At 46.8% G+C, this 19867-nt stretch overlaps 1 protein-coding gene across 1 annotated transcript; it reads left to right on the forward strand.

Annotated features, from left to right (window-relative positions):
- The first annotated feature begins 13695 nt into the window (after positions 1-13695).
- LOC124672395 (transcription initiation factor IIB-like) lies at positions 13696-14811 on the forward strand. The gene has a single exon (XM_047208631.1). The coding sequence runs from the start codon at positions 13696-13698 to the stop codon at positions 14809-14811; it is 1116 nt and encodes a 371-aa protein (XP_047064587.1).
- The last annotated feature ends 5056 nt before the right edge of the window (positions 14812-19867 follow it).

The following is a 19867-nucleotide window of genomic DNA, read 5'->3' on the forward strand; positions in this document are numbered from 1 at the left end:
GCAAACTAACTTCCTGCCAACAGAGAATCAACTTTAGGAGAGGAAAAAGGCGAACCTCCTGATTTTTTTTATTGTAGAAGTAACATGTTGTCAGACATACATCAACATATAAATGAATAGTTGAACTCCTAGGCGAGAAAAGAATGAAAATAGAGTAGATGTGAACTTCGCAAATTAATAGAAGTGAGCTTCACAAACTTCTCAAATAAAGAACCGATGTAGCTTAACTAGTGAACTTCCTATTTTCCACTTTTTTTTACAGTAAATAGAACTTCTATTCCAGGTCAAAACAAAGTGCATATCTAAACCTAATGGATGAACCAAATAGCAAGTAGCAAGAGATGTAAACTTCATGAATTAGGGGAAGTGAACTACAAGGATTAGAAGAAATGAACTTCACATACTGCACTCGTCCTGGCAATGCTCCGAAGAGAATATCTTCGGCATCATGTAGCTGCTCAAGTATTGCACAAACGCAAACTAACTTCCTGCCAACAGAGAATGAACTTTAGGACAAGAAAAGACGAACCTCGTGATTTTTTTTATTTGTAGAAGTAACATGTTGTGAGACATACATCAACATGTAAATGAATAGTTGAACTCCTAGGCGAGAAAAAAAATGAAAATAGCAGTAGATGTGAACTTCGCAAATTAATAGAAGTGAGCTTCACAAACTTCTCAAATAAAGTACCGATGTAGCTTTACTAGTGAATTTCCTATTTTCCACTTTTTTTTACAGTAAATAGAACTTCTATTCCAGGTCAAAACAAAGTGGGTGTACACTGCTCTGTTTGTCACATTCAGTTTCCATCATCGTTTCATACCATTATATACATCCGTATATGCACTTGGTTTTACTAACAGACTAGTTTATACATACATGGATGAAAGGGTTGTATGAAGCAGTGGCATGCAAATGCTTGTTGGGAGACAAACTAAGAAATAAAAAGGAAATGACAAACATGAGTTGGACGAGTGTATGCTACCATGAATTGTAATTAACTCTAGCTTGTGTTGGACTTCTTTTTAACCGCAATATATGATTTTTTAACTGGACTTGTCATATTTTTAATGAGCTTCTAGCTCTGGCATAGTGAAATCTTTGACAACATATAATAATTTATTGAGAAAGAAAAATGAACTTCAGCAACAGACAAGGTGCACTTCAGGACCAAAACTAAAACTCGAGAATATGCACTTCTATTTTGGGATCATCTCACTGCTAGGAAAACTAAAAGTGCACTCTACTAGATAAATTCTATCGATTGATCATTTTTAGCCAGATACAAACACTTCTATTTCACATCAGTGGCATCACTAGTACGCAGCAACGATAACAGTAGTTCAGATCAACGGTAGGATAAGTTCGCTTGAGTACCTGCATGAACCTGGTGCTAGAGGGAGTCCGTAGCATAGATATTTTTTCTCCCCCTACTTTTTAGTTCCCTACATCATTACCACCGACAGTAAATAGTTCAGTACATATATCAATTACCCATATGTAGCTAAACACATAAGAGTGAACTTTCCAAAAACAGTTTAGTGAACTTCTCCGTAGAAAGCAACAAATAAAACACACATGGATTTATTTTATGTGTACAGATGGAGCTGCTAATTTTTCTAGATGGGCCGATAGTGAACTACAAATTTAAATGTAAACTTTCTATGTAAAAAAAACTGAACTTCTACTTCTTTTTATTGTCATACACGCATCAGCACATACATGTACCACATTTTTTCCCAGGTTTAATTCATTTTTTCCACAACAATCAGAGAACAGAAAATTGAACTTCTACCGCGTGACTTCTCCCCACATTTGAGAGGTGAAGAGGGGAAGTAGAGTCGAAAAGAGTATGAACTTTTCTGAATTCTGAACTATTCGCTAGCTATCCAGATATCCTCGTCACTGTGATGTTGGCCTCCACGACTTGGTGTTGCTGCAGTACACAGTGCAAGGGGAAGAACAAAAGCATGTTCTGCAACACTGTGAACGACCTAGCAAGAATTTATGAACTTCCAAGACAAACTACACTCCCAGATATTTCACAAGAAAATGAACTTTTTGTGGACGAAGTGGATTACACATGTACAGACTGAACTTTCCAATAAGTTCTGAACTTCATATGGCATCGTATACAACAACAGAGAAGGTTTCATATGACATAAAAGTAGAGGCATGGGGGCTCCAGCGCTCGAGGCCATGAACTGAGCTTCCGATGGACTTACATGGATCTCGCCGGTGGAGTTCAGCGCGGCCGCAGATCGAGATGGAGGGGGCGGCCATGCTCGCGGGAGTCCACACCAAGCCAGGACGGATAGCCCGGTGGCCGCACGCTGGGGTGGGAGGTCGGTGGCGACGCGCCGGTGTGGGGGCTGGTGGCGGCGAGCAAGGGTGGGGGCAAGTGGCGGCACACCCGTATGGTTGGCTGGTGGCGGCGCGCGAGGGTGGGGGACGGTGGTGGCGCGCTGCGGGGGGAGGTGCGGGGTGGCGCGCTAGGGAGGAAGGGCGGTGCACTGCGGGGCGCTGCGGGAGAAAGTGGTAGGGAGGCGCGCTGCGGGAAGAAGGTGGGCGGGAGTTGGGGCCGGCGGCCGGGAAGAAGGCGGGCGGGAATTGGGATCGGGCGGCGCGGTTCCCTGTCGATGGGGAAGAAATTGGGGGAGGTTGACGAGAAGTGCACGTGGGTTTCGGTGGGATTCCTCGGACTGAACCGGAGTTTGTCGGTGGTTCGGTTCGGTCGAACAGGGGGTTCGAGAATAGCTATTCTAGAACCCCTCTTAAGGGGGGTTCGAGAATAGTTGGGCTCTCTCTCTCTCTCTCTCTCTCTATATATATATATATATATATATATATATATATATATATATATATATATATATATATATATATATATATATATATATATGACATATTCATACTACACCCGGGTGTAGTTACACCCACGCGTGTTTCTCATAATCTAGAGAGTATCTATCATACCGGAGAGTATGTACATGTAGTATGAAGTATATTAGATTATTTTGGTAGTATATATAATACTTTGTACGCAGTATGTACATTTTTTTACGTAGACTCATTTTTACGTATACATATGCATGTATTTCGGCTATATAGTGCAAACTACATGCTCACTTGCATTTTTTTCACCAAACTTGGTTTAAAATATCTTAGATATAGTGTAAAAACATAGTCAAACCGATAAAGTATGGTATATACTTCCGTATGGTAGTATATAAGACATGGGTGTAGTTACACCCAGGAGTAGGAAGTATTTATCCATATATATATATATATATATATATATATATATATATATATATATATATATATATATATATATATATATATATATATATGGGAAATAGTGGGCTACCATGGGGTATAGCTACGCATATGCATCCAGCCATTAGATCGTGTGTATAGAGAGCATGAATTTGCATCGAGAGAGCACAAAATCCAAACGGAATAATCCAACACCGTCACACCGTTTGCATCGTCTGCATCTGAAAAAAAAAAGCATCTCCACTCCATAAAAGTAGTACCACGAGATAATGAGATCTGGATGTGCTCCCCTTCCGACGGTGCCTCCATGGGCCTCGGCTAATCTCACTCCTTCTCCTCCGACCGCGGCGGCGGATCCACCCATATCCCTCCTCTCTACTTCCCCTCTCCATCTAGTGCAGCGAAACGCCGGTCAGGAGAGGAGCGATGCGGGACTGGAAGCGAAGCAGTGAAGGAATGGTTTTGCGGCGGCGGCCGGGATGGTTCGGTGCCGGCAGTTGGATGGGACGGCGGTCAGAGCATCCGCGCCCGTCCTCGCATCTCCCTGCGCGGCGGGAGTCCTTCGATCATAAGGTCCTTCCCATGCCCACGCTTGTCTTCCCGGAGGGCACCCTCACGCAGACCCTAGTGCAGCTAGAGGGGAAGTTTGCGGGGTCGAGTGGCGAGCGCATGGACACCGCTGGGTAGGCCGGTCTCCATGACGTGCTCATGTTTCTCTAGATCTTTTCCGGCAAGCGCAGCACCGTCGGCCTCGTTGCTGAGGATGGTGGCTGTGGCCCGTCACCCGTGGGGATCAGAAAAGTGGAGGCGAACCACACGAGCAGTTACGGTGCGGGGTGTTTTTAATCCTTTTTCACTTCGTGATCCAGATCCACACGCAGATATTAGTGAGATGGCAATCGGGATTTTCAGGATGTTTTGATGCTAATTTTCATGTTACCATTTCTACTCATCTTCTCTTCTTTCTAAAAAAAGAATCTTGGTCCGGATTTGATTCACCTTGTTTTTTTCCCGATTTGGACTAGCTGGTCTAGTTGATTTTATTTGTACATGTGTTCCCGGTCTAGATTCAATATATTTTTCTGTTTGGCAGTGAGGATCTAATGTGTAATTGTATTCGATTTTTCTGGCAGGGAGACTTTCCGTTCAAATTCTCACTCTGAAAAAACTTAAATGGAACTTATTTGCTTAACTGTTATTTTAGGGGAAAAACACGAATTGGAGTCTGCTGTGTTACATTTTCTTTCTGACCATACTCTGTTAATTTGGGAGGTTTGCTGTGTACATGGATTTGAGGTTTCAGATCGATCAAACACATGTAAGTGGTGATGACCTACAGTTAGATGTGTGTTGTGTAGTGTATTGAACTTATCAGTTCCAGCTCTGTATTCTGGAGTGCTATTTTTCCTGCCAGTTTCACTTTATGCTCCAGAGTGCTCAAAGGGACATGGTCAGTCGGTAATTCAAAGGGCAATGGTCTGCATTAGAATTACTAGTATTTGTTGCATGTATATATCTGAGGCTGTTTGCGTCCAGGCAGTGGAGGACGATCGCGGGAGAGATGGCGGCGTTCAAGGATGGGAGGGCGACTTATGTGACGATCGCGGGAGAGATGGCGGCGTTCAAGGATGGGAGGAACGACGTCATGTCCTCGGTGTTGGCGAGAGCGGTAGCTTCCGCCGGCTCGTGCGCCATGTCAAACGTGCCGAGGCGGATCCGCTCGTCGCCGGAGCGGATTTCCGCGTCGAACCGGCCGCTCGGCCGCGCCCGAACGCCGTGGTAGCCGGAGGCGGGGCGGCGGCGCAGAGGTGTCGTCGTCGCGGAGGCGGAGCATCGGCGTGGAGGCGGAGCGTCGGTGGGAGAGAGGGAGAAGTGGGGAGAGAGACGGAGCGGCGCGGAGACGAAGCGGACGCGTGGAAGGTTCAGGCCGTTGGCGCGTTCGCGCGTGTCACGTTTATAGCGCGCGCGGCAGCGGACGCGGCAATTCTCCTTCGAGGAATAGCGCGAACTCGCGCGCGGCAAAGTTTTTTTAGCGCGCGCACTTTTTTCCCGCGTCCGCTGAAGCTTCGCGCGAGCGCCCGCGCGCGCCAAACCGGCAGTTTTTTTTGCCGCGCGGCTGTTTTAGCGCGCCTGTTGGAGATGCTCTAAGCAAGATTATTTCCATCAGCGCCAGCGCCGACGACTTTGGTGAAGAGGCGGTCACCTCGGGCGCTGACGAACTGTGCGTCGAGCTTCCGCACGGTCAGCCGCATGCAGCCGTGCTTACCGAGAGCCGCTTCTTTTCAAGTTCATGTATTTATGTATAAGACGTAGTCCCTGATGAGATGTTATCTGATATGGATACGTGCATAGGCCTGCAAGCATGCCATCCTACCCGTTACCGTGAACAATTTGTTGTTTCAGAAGCAAAACAACAATATAACTTTCGGCTATGCCTGACACTACCGCTCTCAACAGCTTACACAGCCGATAGTTGGCTGGCAATGCCAGCTCACCGTAGCCATTGCAATGTGTGATTTCAGAACCAAAACGACAACATGACAACGGCAGGTCCTTCTTACATGCAGTACAGCACGCAACATCACATAGCTACCCGTACCGATGCAAGATTGTCAAATGAGGAAAAAAACGACAAACTGCACACGGTATGGTAGCTGTGGCAGTTTTGAAACGTCCTACACCAACGGCATCTCATGAGATGACGGCCCCTTTGCCCCAATCTGCACCTGGAGAGAACGGGAGCCTTACTATCCAACGGTTGTCAACATATGCATAGCTACCATCCTTGGTAGAAAATCCGCGTCGATATATATATATATATATATATATATATATATATATATATATATATATATATATATATATATATATATATATATATACCCGTGCGTTGCTACGGAAAAAACCTAAAACCAGACTTGAACATACAAATATTCCCCTAAAATCATGAAACCAAAAGAAGAAATAATCAAGATTTTATCTGAGAAACACAGTACAAACATAGACGCTCACATACACACGCATACACTCACCTCTATGAACGCACATACACACGCATACACTCACCTCTATGAACGCACACACGCACATTCTATCCCTATGAGCACCTTCGAAAGACTGAGCCGGTGGATTGAATCTTGAAATTATTGCAGAGCATGGAACTCAGAGCAAATGTGCCAATTGAAATAGCAATCTAGATGTGCAACGATACATTCAAAAGCCAATAGCCAATGACTGGTAGTATCTTTAATTTCTAATCACAGAAACATTGCTACATAAGATTATATAGCAAAAGTGTCCGTGCGTTGCACCGAGATAAGCTAAAACTCAATCGCTCTAGTGAACCGAACACTTCTCCTCCATGCCACCATGGAGCAAGGTGCTCATATTTTCTCATAATTCATAGCGAACAAAGTTAGTCCTAAGAAGGTGGGCTTATAAGGTCCTCGCTGCACCGACTTGTAAAGCCGCAGTCGTCGTGGGCGCTTGTCACATTTTTATTGAAAATTGAAGATAAGAGTACTTTTTTCGGGTACTAAAGGTACCTTTTCAATTTCGTGTTTCTGTATATATTTAAAATACGGAGTAGTTTTCTTAGAAAATACTTAACAGAAAATGATGAAGAACAAAGTCTACATGTATTTGTTGGGATTGCTCCACTGCGATAGAATTTGTAAAGAACAAGCAGGTCCCATACGTGTGACTGAAAATAAAAAAGATACTCGTGTGATGGTGTGCTGCTAATATACAAACATTGGTTGTGTGTTATTACATAAACTGAAAAACAACTGTGCGTTATTTACAGAGAAAAGGATACGGCATTGTCCTTCTTCCTTACAACGCACAGATAGGCATGAAAGGGGATCTCCGGATCTCGATGCCCCGATCTCCAAGGCCTCCACTCCACCAGTGCGGCGTTCCGGTCTCTCCCACTACGCCATCTTTGCCCACAAGGCTCCTTGCTCCATCCTTCTCGTTGGACTCTGTCGGGCGGGCCGCTGCTGGCTGAACGCCCACTCCTGACAAAAGCGTGGTGCGGCTGCTGATTTCTAGCAGTAGAAAGGAAGCTCCAAATAGAAATTTGCTACTCGATGCAATAGCAATACTCCAAATCCACGTCACCTGTGCCTCTTGTAGCTCCTGGATACTTCGCGGGGTAGGAGACCGGCGAGAGGTGCACGAGGTCGCCTGGGCAGGCTGGACGGCGCCCAGCCTGACTACCACGCCTCCTTGTCTGAGTTCTCTTTCCCATTGCAGCTTGAGGAAGTCAGAACCTACCCGTCGGCATCTCGGCCGGCCGACCCGCGAGGGCCTCGCCGGCGCCGCCGCGGCCCGTGCCCATCTCCTCGTCCATGTCGCAATCCCCGTCCACGCTGCTCCTTGCTGTTCAGCTCCTCATCTCCTCGTCTCCCCGTCCATGCCTGCCTCCCAGCCCCGCTTGATGGAGGAATCGGGGAGAGGACGCCGATAATCTCCGAGATCCACCTAGATCTACATCTTGATCCAGAATTTGTTCACTATGATTTCTATGGAAATCGCCAGGAGAGGAGAGCTTGAGCCTCGGGAGTGCAGCCATGGGAGCGGTAGGTTCAGGCGTTCAGCCTCAGGTGGTGTGCGGAATAAACAAATCGGTACCGGCAGGGATGCTTTGGCGTTTTCTTTGGGCTCGGCCCACTTGGCCCGTTCGGTCGATGGTGCGCAAGATTGATCAACCCCGACGTACACGTACGAACCAACGGATTGCAATTTAATAGTAAAGAGATATATATATATATATATATATATATATATATATATATATATATATATATATATATATATATATATATATATATAGGACGTGGTTTTGGTACGTAACCTTACCCCAGCGCATGCTATCATCATCGTCCATTTGCTTTGAGATTGGTACTTCTTTTTTCCTACTAGTGTCTAGTGTGACATATGGAAAAGGAGTAAAAGAGTTTTTCTCTCTCCTAAAGTCTGACATGGTCATCTCAAAAAAAAAAAAGTCTGACATGGTTGGCTATGATGTGCAGAAGTTCAAAACTTGTCTCTATTTTAAGCTACCTTGTGATGTGAGTAGTCGTTTTGGATTCAAATTCGCACCATTCTAAACCGGCCTGCAGTACAGGGCCTGGGGCCTAGGGCCAGCATCGATTTTAATCGAGCGGGGCACACACGTACGGTGTCAGGTTTCTGTAGTTTAGCAGGCCTAGGAAATCAATCTGTTTCCCATCTCGGTAGCTTTTTGTTCAAACTTGTCTGCCTCTCGCGCTGGGTCGTTCAGGACGGTGCAACTTCCTCCTTTTCATCGCTACACACCGAAGCCTAGACCAGATAGCCACGCGTATCTCGTTGATTTTCGTGCTGGTACGGAGGACATGGAGCAACTGGAGTAACGATTTGCGAATTGGATCCAAACCACGATGCAGAAACGTACGTACAATTTCACTATTTTCTTGAATTTGCATGCGGTCGTGTCTGCTGATAGAACCCTTCATCGACCCACCTCAAAGCAACTTAACTATTCGAGCATCCTATTGAAAAATTATCTAGCACCCCGTTTGACATTGTTATTAAGTATATAAAAATAGTAACTATACGACTGGCGACATAAAGTGATCTGGCCATCCGACGCAAACCTGGCCCAAATATGCATCTCAGAGGCGTTTCTGCAGACGCTGCGCGGACGCGCAAAGTGTCCGCTCGCGCCTGCTAAACGTTTCGTCGGACCCACCTAGCAGCGATCCAGGCTCGATGCGTCTTCTCAGATGCACCAGTACTGGCGTTGCTGTGTCGCTTCGGTAGTCTACGGCCGCGTAATGACGATGCCTCGCGTGGCACGCGGCCGTGCCTACTTGCAGATAGTAAAGTATCTACAACTTAAGTAAATTGTCAAGTACGAATGCCGCGTGTTATTCATAGGCCGATCAAATTATTTAGCACATAACCTAAGTATTCAAGCACCCCATCTAAATATACAACCGACCCCACTTGAAAAAATAAAGTAGTTAGGATTTAGGGGTTTAAATTCTCTCCAAGCACCTACGTCGGGGTAAGCCGTACCTTCATGCTAGGGCTATCAGTACTAATATACCGATCATCCAGTACTTAGGATTTAGGGGTTTAAATTTCTCTACAAGGACCTACGCCGAGGTAAGCCGTACCTTCGTGATAGGGCTATCGGTACCGATTTACCGACCGTCTAGTACTTAGGATTTAGGGATTCAAAATTCTCTACAAGCACCTACGTCGAGGTAAGCCGTACCTTCGTGATAGAGCTATCGGTACCGATTTACCGATCATCCAGTACTTAGGATTTAGGTGTTTAAATTTCTCTACAAGCACCTAAGCCGAGGTAAGCCGTACCTTCGTGATAGGGCTATCGGTACCAATTTACCGACCGTCGAGTACTTAGGATTTAGGGATATAATTTCTCTACAAGCACCTACGTCGAGGTAAGCCGTACTTTCGTGATAGGGCTATCGGTCCTGATAGTGCAGTACTTAGGATTTGGGGATTTAAATGTCTCTACAAGCACTAACGTCGGTAAGCCATACTTTCATGATAGGGCTATCAGTACCGATTTACCGATCATCCAGTACTTAGGATTTAGGGGTTTAAATTTCTCTACAAGCACCTACACCGATGTAAGCCGTACCTTTGTGATAGGGCTATCAGATCATCCAGTACTTAGGATTTAGGGGTTTAAATTTCTCTACAAGCACCTACACCTACACCGATGTAAGCCGTACCTTTGTGATAGGCCTATCGGTACCGATTTACCGATCATCCAGTACTTAGAATTTAGGGGTTTAAATTTCTCTACAAGCACCTTAGAGGTTCGTAATTTTCTACAAGCACCTACGTTAAGATCAGACGCACCTTCATTATAAGGCTATCGGTACCTCGAATATATCTCAACACAAATCAACGTGGTACAAAACTTAAGAATGCCAACTATATTAGGTATATAGTTTCTCCCTCGCTAAGAGAGCAATCACCAGCTAGGGGTCATTTCATAGGCCGATCAAATTATTCAGCACCACAACCTAAATATGTCGTACATCTCTAAGATACCATTCAGTACCTAGGAACGTCTTATACATTCGGGTTATAGCTGAAGACAGGTCCAGTGCGTCATCAGTGTTAGCACTTAGCACCGTGCCCATCAGGCGCACACAATAAGATCTGGTTCAGTTCATCAACGACTTCTTGGCAGTAGCATCATCTCCAAACCTGGGCTGCTTCTCCAAGCTAGGGAAAAAATGCGATAACAGTCAACTACTGCATCCTTGGAACTGAACACTAGCATGTTAGTTTGTTCAGGTTCAGAGGCAGACAGCAACACTCGTGATTACGAAAAAAATAGGCTTAAAAGGCATCATTTAAACTAAGGATCAACCCAATTTGAACACACTAGGTAAACCTAGCAGAAGTTCACAAGAATTTGCTGATTGAACAGTAAAACATAATGGTACTGTAAAATCTGCAATCAACTAGTGGATACATAAACTGAAGACGACCAGCTTAACATCCTGTTAGTTTAGGTTTCAGACTACAACCAGAGGACTACCACCCAGGGGCGGCGGAGGAGCTCCAGGTCGGGGGAGCCGAGCTCCGTGTCGGGTGACAGCTGACGGGGCCGCGGAGGTCTCGCAACGACGGGGAAGGAGAATGGGCGGCGCGGCAGGCCCGTCTCGCGCCGCCGAGGCCCGTCTCGCATCTAGCTTGAAAGGGAGGCCACATTTTAGACAGCCTGAAAACTTCAGAGAAACTTGTAACAAAATGCAAGCAGCTGGAATTATGCCTCACATTTGAACATGAACTTCTGCATGAGTTTTTAACTGAACATTCAAAAACAGGAGAGTAAGAAAAAGAAGCATTGATCTACAGATCTCTCTGAAAAAACAAGCAGACTAATTACGATGAAAAGGGAAACGAGCAGGTTACATCTACTAGTAGAATTCAGCAGAGCATGATATACAAAACAAGAAGACCCAATCCTTTGTCCCGATCAGAGATTGGCATACAACGACGCAACGCAAACAACGAGCAATCTTCACAAACAAACTGAGCAATGCAATCTCTTGCTACAAAAAAGAAGCATTGAAGTTAGATCTGGGTACTGAACGAGACCTTCAGTGACCGCCTCGATCCGGAGTGCTCGCAACAGCTCAACGGACAGGGCAGCGAGCCGGGGCGACTCCTCTGCGTCGACCGCCCGTCCGCGCGCCACGCTGCCGGCATTCGCGAACAGCCGCTGCAGCTCCATCTCGTCGGCCACCGACTGGACGTGCTGCTGCAACACGAGGGCCGGCGGCGGGCACGGCGGCACGCGGAGGGGGGCTCGGCGGCGCGCTGGTAGGAGGGCGGGATTGCGCGGGTGGGGCCGGCGGCGAGCGAGCAGAGGGGCGCGACCGCGCGTGGATAGGAGGGCGGCAGCATGCGAGTCGCAGCGACGCGCGGGCAGAGCAGCACGACAGCACGTGGGTCTCATGGGTGACGGCACGCGGGTCGAGGGCCGACGGCGCACGCCTGGGCGGTGGATATGGAGCTTGGCCGGCGGTGGTTGCCTTTCCAACGAGGAGGACAGAGGTAAGGAGATGACCAGGGTGGGGTTCCAGGCTAGGAGATAGGGTGAGCCAGGGTTGCAGCGGCCAGCGGGTCAGGGCAGAAAAGGTTTGGCCTGTGTGCTGCCACGGCCACAGGCGTCTCACATGGGGACCAAGCCTACCAAAGAGGAAATAATAAGAGTCGATTATAAATGAGGAAAACAAACTTAGGGAAAGATTGGCACGCATCTTGGCACACACGTGGACGGCAATGATAGCTAGCGCTGTAGTTTGGTTACATACAGAAACTTTTGTCTATATATATATATATATATATATGCGGACACATGTACAATTACAGGTACAACCCTGACAAAACACGGGGACCTATACCTAGTACAATATGTTACTCAACACCAGGCACTTTGGCGCCGGGGCCCGCCGCCACCGTGGCCAGCGCCGACGGCAGCGGCGGAGGGAGAGAAACGGAGGGAGGGGCGGCGGAAGGAGGGAGATCGCCCCCTCGGCGGCGCCCTGGGGAACGCCACGGGAGGGGTTTTCAGGGCAAAAAAAAAGATAATACATACAGATATAACTTCTCTATAGACGATTCCTCAGGATGTCTATATGGTTTTGATATCACATCAAGAAAGAGCACAATGCAATTTGAGGACATGATCTTCATTCAATTGATATGAAAAATTCATTACATCATAGAAGTCCTTGATCCCCGGACTTCGAGGTTTACATTGGGATGATACATAGCTAAGCATTTCGTCATGCATATATGCATGAGCTTTGCTACGATGACTATCGACGGTGGTTGGCTGGGGGGCTCCACTTCTTGTCTTCGTCACTTGGTGGGCGGCGGCATAGTCTTCACCTGATCCATGGCGATCCGCACGACTCCACAACGAGGGTAATTGCCGTGGTACATCACTTCAAGGTAGCCATCCTCTACGTCGGAGACGACAATGGCAGCGTGCATGATGAAGATACGCTCCCCCGTTGGCAGGGTCTTCGCCGAGCCGCGCACCTTCACGGTCATGCCGATCAACGAAGACCGTGGTTGGATCGGTGCGGACGTGGTCGGTGTGGACACCTTCGTGGCGGTAGCTGACGCGCAGGGGATGAGCACGCGTGGGTGCGGCACCGCGGCAGAGAATTTCCTTGCAACTCCTTCGTCCTTGGGTGCGTTGGCGGTCGCAGTGCCGTCGCCTGACACGGATGGGATCAGGCGCGGCGGCGGCGGAGCGGCAGCGGACTTCTTCACGACTCCCCCCTTGGCGACGTTGATGCTCTTCCTGCGGCGCTCGAGCTCGCGACGGATCTTGTTGAGCATCCGGGACGAGCGCTGCGCCATGAGACCGGCCATGGTGCGATGGCTACGAAGGAGAGAGGAAGGGGAGGAGGGTTCAGCGAGAGAATGCGTCGTAATTGCAGGGCGGCGCTAGGCTTATATCATGTGGGAGGTCGCCGAGGTGGAGCCGGAGTCGGGCAGGGAAGTGTGGATGTCAAGCAGAGCGAGGCCAGAGCTGTAACTCAATGGCAAATTGGCAATATGGTGGTGACGAGTTTGAAGTTTCGATAGACGCGCTTTCGCTATCCGAGCCCGACTCTTAGCCAAGGTCAGGCAAAAACTCTGAAGCAACCGGACACACGAACTTCCCAGATTTACATACGCAGCGGCGACGACTCATACTCGGATCCGGAACGGTGGCGGTGGAGGAAATCTAGTCGGGCCCTCGGCCTGCTTCTTTGCATCAATAAAAGGAGCACCGAGCCATATCGATCGATACCAAGTTTCAAACAAAGAAGCCCCAAATAGGAGAGCGCTAGATCGAACTCTTGGCAAGAGCAATGTGCGACGGAGCGAACAACATGCGCTACTGCCCGGACTGCCGCCGCGTGGTCGCGGTGTTCAACCACCACGTCTCCGGCGACACCGTGTGCACCCAGTGCGCGCGCGTTCTCGACCAGCGCTACGTCGACGAGTCCTCCGAGTGGCGCTCCTTCCTCAACGACGTTGGGGGCGTTGACGGCAGAGGCCACGTCCACGCCGTAGGCGCCGCCAACCATTTACTCGCCGACGCCGTCCAACCCAACGCCACGACGACCGCTTACCCTTCCCCAGTAAGCAGCGTGCAGTCTCCCCAAGCCAGCGACAGCGACGACACACACGGAGAAGAGGGCGCCTGCTCAGTACTACCGAGGATGCGCGGCGCGGTCGGTGCTGCAGGTCATCCACAAGGCGGCGCCATGCCGAAGATGCGCGGCGCGGTCGCTGCTGCAGCAGCTCATCCACGAGGCGGCGCCATGCCCAAGATGCGCGGCGCGGTACCCGACAAGTCGCTCGCCGACGCGTTCCACTCCATCGACGACATGGCGGAGCGGCTGGGGCTCGCGGAGCCCATCAGGGCACGCGCCAGGGAAATGTACAGGAAGCTGGAGGAGGCCAAGGCGTTCCCCAAGGGCGGCAAGTGCAGGAACCGGCACGCGCTCTACGCGGCCTGCCTCCACGTCGCGTGCCGCGCCGCGGGCACCCCGCGGACGTTCAAGGAGCTGGCGTCGGTGACGGGCGACAGCGCGACGGCGGGGATCAAGGACATCGGGAGGCTCGTGAAGCACATCAAGGACCATCTCGGGGAGGAAGGCGGCGCGCAGGCGGCGGGGGAGATGATGATGAGCACCACCGTGCGGGCGGGCGACTACCTGCGCCGCTTCGGTTCGCTGCTCGGGATGGGCGACCAGGAGGTGAACGCCGCGCTGGAGGCGGCGCGGAGGCTGGAGAAGAACCTAGACGTGAGGCGCAACCCTGATTCCATCGCCGCCTCCGTCATCTACATGGCGATCCAGCGCGCCGGTGCCGACCAATCCATCCGCGACGTGTCGACGGCCACCGGGGTCAGCGAGGTGACAATCAGGGAGGTTTACTACAAGGACCTGAGGCCACACGCCGAGCTGCTATTTGGCTAGCTAGTCAGATGTTGATTCTGGGCATACCAAGTAGGAGTAGATTAGACACTCGTGCCAGAGCTGGTGGCCTTGGTCGTCCGTACAGACTTACAACAATGGAAGATGACACAGGCGGTGGGTTGCAGTTAATGTGTTAAGTGGGATTTCACCATTGTAGTAGTTTTATTTTATGATTCTAGTTTAATATTTTGGTTAAAATTTAAAGTAAAGATTATAAAACGTACCATAAGTGGCACTTTGTTTGGATCCTCACTTGCATTTTAGCTTGCACTAGATTAAAGAGTAGATTAAATGCACTATCACGAAACCACGCCAACGAATACGAAAACCGAGATCCACCAGGCACGGATTTTAAGTATCCTCTGTTGATGTTAGACGCACCACGAGAACAAGAATAAGATGGAGCGGACCTTATTTCAACTTTAGGATGTAGACACCGTCTCATCATCACAAAGAAGACACTGAAAAAATAACCTAAACAAATAGCGTAGAACCTTTCGCCGTTGAGAGACCATGGTTCACCACACCTTCAAAACTCCAAAGCCACGGGAGGTGAAGCGTACCGATAGCGTCGCCGCAAGAAAGACGGAAACCTTAGATGGGGTTTTACTCTAGTCGCAGCCTCCCAATCGCCTGGCTATGTAGGTACCACCTGGTCCTTATTTATTGCAAAAAAAAAGCCATGTTCTAGGTGCACATTTTCACGTAAGTTTGTATTCCAAATTCAGATCCATCTCATATGCCCACCGTGGTCAGAAAATCAAAAGTGCTTTCATGGTAATTCGGCAAAACACAAGTGATTCCATGCAAATACGAATGTAGCACCTGCTAATGACAAGCGTGTATCCTAGACTAACAAAACTTAAACTACAGAAGCATTTTTTTATTTAATTAATTCTGGAAACACAAAATCCTAATTAATTCTGGAAAAACGAAATCCTCCTTTTTATATTTTGATGTTGAGAAGCCTTCTGGCATCCCGTTTTAATAAATAAATAAATAAATGTGGCACTCAATTAAATCATGGAAAAATAGCACATAAGTTTTAACAGAACCGTAGAGGGGCCTGTTAAGCACCCTAGGCGCGCTTAGCCCGCGCGGGTGTGCCTTAGGCCTCCCACACCATCCGAATCTTTTGACGAAGTCCTTTAAAAGATCAAGAATGTAAGCTAGAGGTGGGCGAATAGCCGATGGCGTTTGAAACTTTTTTACATTGAGAGCTTAAGCAAGTGCGAAATAAAGTTAATGTTTAGCTTGTAAAGCACAAAACCTACAAGCTAGGGTCCTTATGTCCACTAACAACATATGCTCAGCAAGACAAACAATAATGTGATAGCAAGATATAGAACTTCAAACACAAAGGCTATTACAAAATAAAATGCGTAAGTAAAGGATCTTGGGTTGAAGAATAACCAAACCATGCGTAGACGATGATGTAGGATAACGTTGCATAGAAAACAAAAATTTTCCTACCGCGAACACGCAATCCAAGCCAAGATGCAATCTAGAAGACGGTAGCAACGAGGGGGTATCGAGTCTCACCCTTGAAGAGATTCCAAAGCCTACAAGATGAGGCTCTTGTTGCTGCGGTAGACGTTCACTTGCCGCTTGAAAAGCGCGTAGAAGATCTTGATCACGATCGCTTCCAGCGCCACGAACGGGCAGCACCTCCGTACTCGGTCACACGTTCGGTTGTTGATGAAGACGACGTCCTTCTCCCCGTTACAGCGGGCAGCGGAAGTAGTAGCTCCTCCTTGAATCCGGCAGCACGACGGCGTGGTGGCGGTGGCGATGGAGATCTCCGGCGGAGCTTCGCTAAGCGTGCGGGAGAAGAGGAGGAGAGAGGGGGCGGCTAGGGTTGGGAGAGGGGGTGGCCGGCCACCTATGGGTGCGGCCAAGCTATGGGCTTGTGGTGGTCAGCCCCTCTCCTATGCCCCTCATTATATAGGTGGAATCCCCAAGAGTTGTAGTCCAAGTCTTCGAATAAGACCCCAACACCAAAACTTCCCAAAGGTGGGAAACCTACTCAAGGAGGAGTCCTACCCAAGGTGGGACTCCCACCTTTTCCTTAGGTGGGGTGGCCGGCCACCTCTAGGTGGAGCCCACCTCGGGACTCCTCCTTTAGGGTTTGGTCGGTCAAGCTTGTGGAGTCCTTCCAGGACTCCACCTTCCATAGTGCGTTTCTTCGGACTTTTCTAGAACCTTCTAGAACCTCGCCATAAATGCACCGGATCATTTCCAAACTTGGAATATGACTTCCTATATATGAATCTTATTCTCCGGACCATTCCGGAACTCCTCGTGATGTCCGGATCTCATCCGGGACTCCGAACAAATATTCGAACTCCATTCCATATTCAAGTTCTACCATTTCAACATCCAACTTTAAGTGTGTCACCCTACGGTTCGTGAACTATGTGGACATGGTTGAGTACTCACTCCGACCAATAACCAATAGCGGGATCCGGAGATCCATAATGGCTCCCACATATTCAACGATGACTTTAGTGATCGAATGAACCATTCACATACGATACCAATTCTCTTTGTCACGCGATATTTTACTTGTCCGAGGTTTGATCTTCGGTATCACTCTATACCTTGTTCAACCTCGTCTCCTGAAAAGTACTCTTTTCTCGTACAGTGGTATGTGGTCTCTTATGAACTTATTCATATGCTTGCAAGACATTAGACGACATTCCACCGAGAGGGCCCAGAGTATATCTATCCGTCATCGGGATGGACAAATCCCACTGTTGATCCATATGCCTCAACTCATACTTTCCGGATACTTAATCCCACCTTTATAACCACCCATTTACGCAGTGGAGTTTGGTGTAATCAAAGTACCTTTCCGGTATAAGTGATTTACATGATCTCATGGTCATAAGGACTAGGTAACTATGTATCGAAAGCTTATAGCAAATAACTTAATGACGTGATCTTATGCTACGCTTAATTGGGTGTGTCCATTACATCATTCATATAATGACATAACCTTGTTATTAATAACATCCAATGTTCATGATCACGAAACCATGATCATCTATTAATCAACAAGCTAGTTATACAAGAGGCTTACTAGGGACTCTTTGTTGTTCACATAACACACATGTATCAATGTTTCGGTTAATACAATTATAGCATGGTATGTAAACATTATCATAAACAGAAAGATATATTATAATAACCATTTTATTATTGCCTCTTGGGCATATCTCCTTCAGTCTCCCACTTGCACTAGAGTCAATAATCTAGTTTACATTTGTAAAGATATAACACCTTGGCCTTCTGGTGCTTTATCATGTATTACTCACGGGAGAGGTTTTAGTCAACGGATCTGACACGCTCAGAAACGTATGTATTTTGTAATTCATTTGCGTCTCAACGCATCACTCATTTCCAAATGAGTCGGTATTAAATATGTTTGGTCTTACAGGTGGAACCTTAATTCCGCGGTCTGAAATATGTCACTAATATTGTCACACACAATATAGCTTCAAAGTTCCGACTCATGTCGGAACTACACCAAGTTCTCAAAGAACCTCTTGACTTAACATCCTTTGTCATTGTCAAAACAATGACATACTCTGACTTCTTTTGTAGAATCCGTCACAATATTTAGAACTCTTCTAAATCTAGCATAGACAACTTCTAGCTCATTGTGCTACCTTTTAAACAACACTTAGTCTAATTTGAGATTGAAATTATATTTTATATGTGACAAAACCAATATCGGTGTAACACCTTACAGCGATTTGTTTGTCATTTCTTCATACAAAAATATATATATATATATATCCTTAGTTCTTCTAAAGTACTCAAGGATATTCTTACTGTCGTCCAATGATCATCATATGAATCATTCACGGTATATGCTCATAACACTTTATAGCACATGATATCTGATTGTGTACATATTATTCGTGATCTATAATCACTCATGTGTTTTTACTCATTGAGTGTCAGATACACTCAAGTCTTGTTAAACCTTCACATGACAAGAACATTTTCTTAATATTTCTATATTGAACTTCTTCAATATCCATCATATGTACTTTGACTTAAACTTATTTATGTTTTTCAATCTATCTTCATAGATCTTGACACTAAATTTGTTTCGAGTCCATATCCTTTCATTGAAGTTAATTCTCAATGAAACCTTTTTAATCAAGTATATAATTACATCATTTATAACCAACTATATGTCACCTACATAAAGTATTATAAATGTGTCTTAGCGCTCCCACTTAATTTCTTGCAAATGCAAGCTTCTTCATCGTCTCGATGAAATCAAAAACTCTTTGACTATTTCATCTGGTGAAGATTCCAACTCCGTGATACTTACTTCATCCAATTGAAGCTTGTATACCTATCTAGTATTCCACGGACCAGCAAAACTCTTGATTGTATCTTGTATACATACTTCTGTAAGTAGTGTATTTTGCCATCCTACTAGCATATCTCATAAAATAAATATGTAGTGATTACTAGAATAATCCACATAGACTATAAGCATTGCTACGGAAGATCTAATCTTATCGTATTCAACTCTTTGAACTTTGTCGTAAACAATCTTTCAATAAGTCAAGCTTTCTTCAAGGATATTTCATCCAAGTCTATCAATTTCATAGATCCATTTACTTTCATAAAGTATTCATCTATCTTGGATTTTATGGCGCATGGCCATTTTAATGGAGTCAGGGCCCATCATAACTTCTTTGTTTTGTAGTTGGTTTATCATTGATCAAAATCAATCCTTTGTCCACAAATCATTTATTTGATCACAAAGTAAACCATACCTACAAGGTTCAATATGTACTTCGATCTCCATGGCTAAAACACTTTGTAGTCATGAGAGCCATGATCGTCGTGGCCGCTTCCGAAACCAATTCCGATCGTTGCGCTACTCCGATCATTATGCTCGGAGTTCATAAACCTTATCAAATTATATTGTCCTCCCACTCAAATACTTCACTCGAAACAATTTCTCGGAAATAAGAAACATTGACAAACACTTTTGTCTTTGTCTCGTGAGGAAGAATTCCCAATTAAA

The sequence above is a fragment of the Lolium rigidum genome, chromosome 7 (assembly GCF_022539505.1).
Source record: "Lolium rigidum isolate FL_2022 chromosome 7, APGP_CSIRO_Lrig_0.1, whole genome shotgun sequence".
In the NCBI taxonomy this organism is placed as follows: domain Eukaryota; kingdom Viridiplantae; phylum Streptophyta; class Magnoliopsida; order Poales; family Poaceae; genus Lolium; species Lolium rigidum.